This window comes from Austrofundulus limnaeus, unplaced genomic scaffold (genome assembly GCF_001266775.1).
Source record: "Austrofundulus limnaeus strain Quisiro unplaced genomic scaffold, Austrofundulus_limnaeus-1.0 Scaffold97, whole genome shotgun sequence".
In the NCBI taxonomy this organism is placed as follows: domain Eukaryota; kingdom Metazoa; phylum Chordata; class Actinopteri; order Cyprinodontiformes; family Rivulidae; genus Austrofundulus; species Austrofundulus limnaeus.
Window position 1 is genome coordinate 1608406 of NW_013952499.1, and position 7665 is coordinate 1616070.

At 38.2% G+C, this 7665-nt stretch overlaps 1 protein-coding gene across 1 annotated transcript in view; it reads right to left on the minus strand.

Annotated features, from left to right (window-relative positions):
• Positions 1-7665, minus strand: part of pip4p1a (phosphatidylinositol-4,5-bisphosphate 4-phosphatase 1a) — an 18014-nt gene that overhangs the window by 7564 nt on the left and 2785 nt on the right. Inside the window, exons 3-4 of the mRNA XM_014013058.1 lie at positions 4386-4492; positions 724-829 (exon numbers count right to left, since the gene is read on the minus strand). Coding sequence (XP_013868512.1) covers positions 724-829; positions 4386-4492 — 213 coding nt within the window. The remainder of the gene's footprint in view (positions 1-723; positions 830-4385; positions 4493-7665) is intronic.

Sequence of the window (7665 nt, forward strand, 5' to 3'; positions counted from 1 at the left end):
TATATATACTGCATATAAACAAACACTTACTACATATAAAATCTGGTAGAGAATGTATTTGCTATTTGTTGTATGACTAACGTCAAACGGTATTTATAAAATTACAAACTTTGATCCCAGAAATGATTTTAATCTGAAGTAAAATTATTGGAAATGACTGATTTTCTATAAATGGCATATTTAATGAAACACACATTTTACAAAACTCAATTAAAACCTTCATAATTTACTCCAATTCTCATTTTATGCGCTTTTTATTTTTACTTTTCCACATCAACGACTCCTACAAAAAACAGGATCAGGGCCACAGAGCAAAAACATGTTTTTTACTGAGTTCAGACGTCTTTTTCCTCACAGATTAAAATCCGAACACAGAACTGTGTGGTTCTAATACTCTTCTGTATATTCCAACCTGAAACTGTTTTCTTTTTTTATGCTCTGCACAGAGCAAATCAGATTTTATGCTCTTTATAACAACGTGCTGTTGCTTAAACCCACAAGTTTTCAACTGGAATCAGATGAAGATGTTTTAGAGGTTAGCGATTAGCGTTAGCTTCCCCTAATTCTTTTTATTTATTTATTGTTAGTGGAACTAAGATTCTTGTTTAGCGGATTAGAGGTTAGTGGAGCTAACATTTTGCTAAAGTCCTGCAGTGCTGCTTGTTAGAACAGTTTTTTTATTGAAATTGATTCTAAATAAATGTGTTTTGGAGCAGAGATTACCAAGAAGGTGTTGCTGCAGTGTCCACAGGAGACCCGGGCTCCGGCAGGCTGGGGATCGGGACTGGCCGGGCCAGGATGAATGGGGCCCAGATTTATTATCCTCTTACTGGAAGGAGACAGACAGACACAGAAAGTTGGCACAGGATTGAATCATGAGATGGCTCAGTGTAAGTGAAAACTATAGTCATTACGCCTGCTGTTCTGAGCTATTGTCTCAAGGGCAGACCCCAGCTCTGCTTTATAGAACCCATCAGCAGCCATCTCATTACTATATACAGGGCTTCTGTAAGAACCAGCCTCAGCTGAGAACCACAGATCAGACAGGAGCACTGAGATGTGCCGCTTCCAGTCGGCGTGTCTGGTCTGAATGCAAAGCAGTGACRCTGGAGGTAAACTCTGACGAGTTAAAAAAGAAAAAGTTGCCTCAGTTCGTAATGAGGAGCTTACTGAGATTTGTGAGCGATGAAGCTAAATATACACGATTATGCAAATGTTTCTGTGTGAATATTTCAKCACATAATGAAGTGTACAGTTCAAATACAGCTGGTACACATTAAAGCAATTAATTTCAAAATGAGATTTCTTTTGAAAGGTTAACTAAATTAATACCCCCGCCGCCCGCCTTCCTGGCAGAGTTTCAGAATAAAGATCATTTCAGGATGAGAAGTGATGGACTTAAAGCTGCTTTGGTCAAAATTTGTAAATTATGTTATGAGCACTTTCATGGGACTTAGTTAGATCTGGCTCAGGGTAACTCTCAGCTACTACCACATTTACCCCAGTAGCTGTAGAAGTGACTTCAAGTCATTGGTTGTGTTTGAATTCAGGGGCAGCATCATTCCAAGGCTGATGATGTCACAGCGATGCACAAATTCAAGGGCTCCTCCAATCGTGGCCCACAAATGTGTCCCCCTTTTCCCTTGATTTGAGGGAGGAGTCTAATGTGTCCTCAGTTCATCCCATCCCAAGATGCACTGCGGGCCGACCGGGAGGGTTTTTTTGTTGCTTTTAATGGTAAACAAAGTGAGAGACACAGCAAGAGGAAGAATATGTTTTTAACTTGTGTATATGTTTTAATTTGTTTTAGTTTTTGTAATCAGGTTGTAATGTTGCAGATTCTGCCCAGGTCCTTCTTGCAAATGAGATCTCCATCTCAGTGGGGTTTTATCTAGCCTGGTAGAAACCAGACCCTTGTCCTTCACTTTGCTTCATACGAGGGTCTGGACTCGCTGCTATAGAGAAGCAATTCTTGCTGGAGGCGTGGCCTCTGCTGAAGTTTAAAATGATTGGATCGAGGGTCTGGACTCTCGGCTATAGAGAAGCGATTCTTGCTGGAGGCGTGGCCTCTGCTGAAGTTTAAAATGATTGGATCGGGCTAAGCTAAGAAGCTAACTGGAAATTGCGTGCACTTTAAACAACCCTACTGAGAGGAGAGAAGTACCGAGCCGAACGAGACGGCTGTAAATGACAGCACAATTCAATTCAGTTTATTTATTTAGCGCCAAGTCACAACATACGTTGTCTCAGGGCACTGTGCAATCTAAAGAAGAAACCAGCAGGCTGCGTTGAATCACTTCATCACAGTCTCCCATCCTGAGCAAACAGTGGGGAGGAAAAACTCCCTGCTAATCAGGAAGAAACCTCCAGCAGAACCAAGTTCAGGAGTTGCTGCTTTGTCAGACAAGTTTAATTTAATTTGGAAGCCTTATCAACACGGACTGGCTTCATTCACTTCCTCCACTGCCGTATGCTAAACTAACTAGCAGACACTGCGCAGAACATCTACGTTCTGTTCTCTGATTGTCCCGAATGAAATTCTCCCTTAGAAATCCTTGTCTATGGGAGAAATCCCAGACGGAGCAGTGAAGAGAAACTAGAAATGAGTGGAACTACGTGGGAAGGCAAGGGCCAGGCTAAGTTTTACCTGGTTAAATACAGGAATTAGGTGACAGGACATACTAAGTCAGAGGCTAGACTGTTCGAACTCACATCCACTGTCTTCCGGTTGTCACCATCGATAAAGGTCCTAGCCTACRTAGACCAGGTAGGACGGGACCTTCAAAGGATGCAGACCCTGAATTTGGACAATGGCTGTGTCTCAATTCATGGATCGCAGCCAACGTGAGGCACATTTGTCGGTCGCTTACATCACTGCCCCGCACCGTAGGCCGTCCCGATTCGTGGGTGTCTACTCATGCAAAACAAAACCCCCAAAACGTACACTGCATCTGAGCATCCTACACGGCTGACGGTATCCCAGAGTTTATTGCACCATCAGCAAATTAAACAGAAAAACATAAACGGCGGAGATTTTATTTTAATTTTACGGCTGACTTGTTTTTGTTTGTTTGTTTTACGGTGGAGTTTGGAAATTTATCATAGACAGAAAGATGTAAGTTAAACAAATTTGCCGAAGAAACTTGTCGAAGATGTTAAATAAAATGAAGTTACAAATACTGATACTGGAGCTAAGCCCAAATTATTAATGCTTTTTACTTCAATTCACTTCAAAAATACTTTATTGATCCCAGAGGGAAATTAGGTAAAATATTAGGCGAAGTAGGTATTTATTTATTTGTAGTGTTTTTCTATTAAAACTGAATTTTGTGAAGTTGAAAAACCAACTGAAGTGATGAAATATAAAAACATATCATGGTAACAAGGCAGCGCCTGGTCATGCAAACACACGTCTTCTGTAGATTAGACCTACAGTCTACATGGGACATAACTTGCAGCAACCAGCCAATGTGGCTTAGCTGTGGCAGCCATCTTGAATGGGGCTGACCCTCACAGTCAATCAGTTGTACAACCTGAAAGTTTCATTAAAATTCTGATCTCGTATTAACAATGGATTTTTTGTTTTTAGTTACAACTTATACGCATTAGGCAGCAAAAGTTTAAAAACCCTACAAAATAAATAAATCCTAAAATGTTGCCATTTAACATTTCATGCCTCGGGCATAAACAGAATTTATCTCTCCAACCAAAAAAAACACCAGCCTGCTGCAGCTTCATGTTGATGAAGTGCCAAGAAAAATATATATATTTTTTCTGTGACTGACAGATTTTTGTTTTAACTAAATTAACTCGACACAAAAAGTGTTTCTTTTCTCCACTGTATTTAGTTTGTGTTATTTTAAATTGCATTTTGAACCAATTTGATGTATTGCATTTGATTGGTTACCATTCTGTTGGAAATTCTGCTATAATAAAGAAAATATATATTTTTTTAATTAAACTCCACTCATGATTTAAAAGTGTCCTGATTCCAGAATACGTGTGCTCATTATCCGTCTGTGTCGGGCGGATTTTTGTCACGTCTTGCAGCCTGAAATTTTTTAAATGAATGTTCGCTATGGAATCAATTATAGACTAAAACACACTCCATTCAAACAGTAAACAACAACCTAATATCCACACAGACACATTTCTCACAATGCTTGTCAAGCAGAAGCAAAAAAAATAAAAAAATCCTGATGTAGTTGTTCTAATGAGGGTGTTATTTCCTTATCCGGCTCACCRAGCTCCACATGTGCCGGGAGCACAGACTTAATTGAGGGGCTGCTGCTCCAGCTGCAGCTCGCTTCCTCTGCCTCATTCCTCTCCTTAAAAGCAGGACACAATGCTGCTGCGCTCCTGCAGACAAACACTACGGTTCTTACCAGTATGGTCGGGGACAGGCAATCCTCTGAGAAGTGACTTTGCAGATGAGAAGACAGTTGCAGGGGCAGCGAACGTACTTCTTCCCTGCTGGAGCGTTCTTAATGGGCTGCAGAGGGAGACAGAAACACTCCAGAGATAAGAACGTAGCAGAACAACGGATAMGAAAACGAGGACATAAGGAGCCAATTATATGTGATGGGTTAGAACGTAGAAACTAAACAGGAGGGGGCAAATGGATTTTCTAGAAGAAACTGAAAGTGACTGCACACAAACTGAAGGTTAAGGGGATGATTTATCAACACAGGAAATCAAATGACAACAGTGTAACAGTAATAAGCASGTTATAGTTTAGGCTGAGGTTTCAAACAATGAGCATTTACTAAGTTCAATCTGAGATTTATTGATGTTTTTAAAACAGTAAAACAAAAAAGTTTACCATTAAAAACAGTAAACATGCTCCAAACTAACCTTTTCCCCATGGAGGACTGAAGCTGACAATTAAAAATAAAAGCAGAAATATATAAATGGCCTAATAAATAAACACACTTAAAATACACCAGTTGATTAAAAAAGAAGAACTTTACCTAATGTTATTTATTTTTCCAGCTTTGTTCTAACACATTATATATTTTGCAAGCATTTTAAATTTGACTGTTTTTAAAAATATACATTTTTTTGTTTTTTTTTTGTTTACCTGTAGATGCATTTGTCTTAATTTTTTTATAGTTTTTTCCCCACAAGTCTTTATTTCCATGTGCTGCTTTTACATTTCTCTGTCTCCTGTTTTTACTTTACTTGATGCATTTCTGCCTCATTATGCAAATAAAGGTGGGCGGGCCTTCTTGGGTCAGCTCCTATGCTATTGGTCAACAGACAGGAAGGAGCAGGATCCATGTGCAGATTGATTGTGATTGTACTTGTGGGGAAAAAAAGAAATACAAATGCATCTACAAGAAAAAGGTAAAACAAAGACATTCATTTTTTTTGAAAAACAGAAAAATTCTAATTATCTCATAAATATTGACTTGCGAGGAGTGGACGTTAAAAATCGATTTATTTGTAATTTGAATTTGTTAGAACAAAGTTGTAAAAATGAATTTGATGATCAATTAATTTATAAGACGAAGTAAATTTATTTTTTATATAAATTGGTGCATTTTTAGTACATTTATTTATTTATTTAATGTGCCTTTTATATATTTCTGCTTCTATTTTTAATTATGTAATTTTCAGTCCTACACACTTCATGGCACCTTTAGTCACTTATAAAAAAAAACAATAAAATATGTATCTTGTTAAAGCACCAATAATTAAAAGTACTCATTGCAAAGTATGAAATCAAACATAGCAGCAGTTCTCCAAATATGATTGCAAATCCAAAATGGGGGTATGCATTCAATGTAAACAAAGCACTTAGCCGTATCACCAGATAACCATGTAGATGCAAACTTAACCAATCTGAGTGGAAAATAACACACAAAAGATGCCACACATTGATTCCAAATGGCTCTTCCATGGCTGCTGCCGTTGTTGACCTATTTTCAATTCATTTGATTATTTCAATAAAGAAATTTATTTTTCTATCAATTTTAATTTAATCTAATCCAGCCATTTACAAATTTTGCTAACAATATTTTAATTTAAGGACTCATTAACTATTAATAAGAAAAGAAGTTCCCACTAGATTTGTTTCTACTTCATCAATTTATATATATTTTTGACAAGTTGTCATTATCATTTGCAACAAGTAGCTTTATTAGTTGACTCACTTCACTGGTTGTTATCCCAGCTTTTCTGTCACAATCAGCACCTTTCTATTACACAGAGCAGTGTGTGGTAAGGCTGTGCTATTTTTAGTTTTCTATTATAGGTTATATGATAAATTCATCTCTGATAGTTGTGTTATTTTGGGGGGCTGGCACAGTTACAGTATGATAAAACCCTGAAGACCTTAAAACAACTCTAGAGACTATTAAGACAATCTTTTTGTTTTATCCTGTCAGCTAAAATCCAGCGTGCAATTTACAACATGCATCTAACTGTGTGCAAAGACTGCATATTGTGCACAACTAATGAATGTTTCATTTTCCCTCCACTCATTATGATCAAGAGTCACTCATCTTTCTGAAGACAAAAGTCACAAAGTCGTTCAGTGAAAGAGCCACTCTTTTCCACCCCTTTGCTTCCAAGTCCCTTTGGGTAAAAGRTATCTGAAAATCAATGTAATATAATGAGTCACTGCAGCTTCACACATAGCTGAAATGATAAACAGCTGATTTTGTCCACATTGGAACTGAATGTAAAGGAAAACCTTGCGCTGAGGGAAACCGACACAAAATTTAATGGAAAAACACAATACATCTAACTTTTCGCTAATTGGCATCGACAACAAAAACCCTACAAAGCTGCACCTAATTAATTTAAACAAATGCATTTGCAGCGCAACATTTTGTAAAACATCTTGTTTCTATTTGTCTTAAATCTAATGTTTGTTTGCAGATTGTTACGATGGCAGCAGGTTTCATAAACAGGATTAGCCAACAGTCTGCACCTCCACATCCCCCTGTATTGTGTACTTCTACATATGTTTGCTCCATCTGTAAACTTGTTTGTACCTATTACTACAGCTGGGCGCAAATCTCACATCTCTTCCTCCATCTGCACACCGATTTGCAACGCTAGTGATGCACGCTCGGAGCCCGATCAACCTGCGACCGAAGCAGTGAGTTCTGCTGGAGTCACGCTGTGTTTTCAGCAGTGCGACTGTCAGGTTGTCCTAATTATCGCGGACCTGTTTCTGTGGTCAGTCTTGGAAAATAACGCTGACGCCGAGCATCTGTTTCTCAAGTCCCGTCACAACTCGGCAGTCTCTGAATTGAGGTAATAATTTAAAAACGCCAGCGTATCATTGTCAAATAATTGGATGACTGTGTAATTACGACAAGAGCATAATGAGATTTATAGTTACGTGCAGGCATTTTTATTCTAAACATGTTGGTTGTGTTTGTTTATACACCTGCTGACACTATTTAACATTAACTCTTCACTTTAAATTATGCGGGAAACAACTCTGACCAATATTTAAATGCTTTACCTTAACATTATTGTGCATGTGATGCTTTTTAATTACATACACCATGATAACATACAATTTGGGGAAGCACCTAAACCAGGGCTCCAACACTCAGTTACACAAGGAGTAGGGCTGTGTATTGGCAAGAATTTGGCGATACGATACATATCATGACAGAGGGGTCACAATACGATGTATCCCGATAT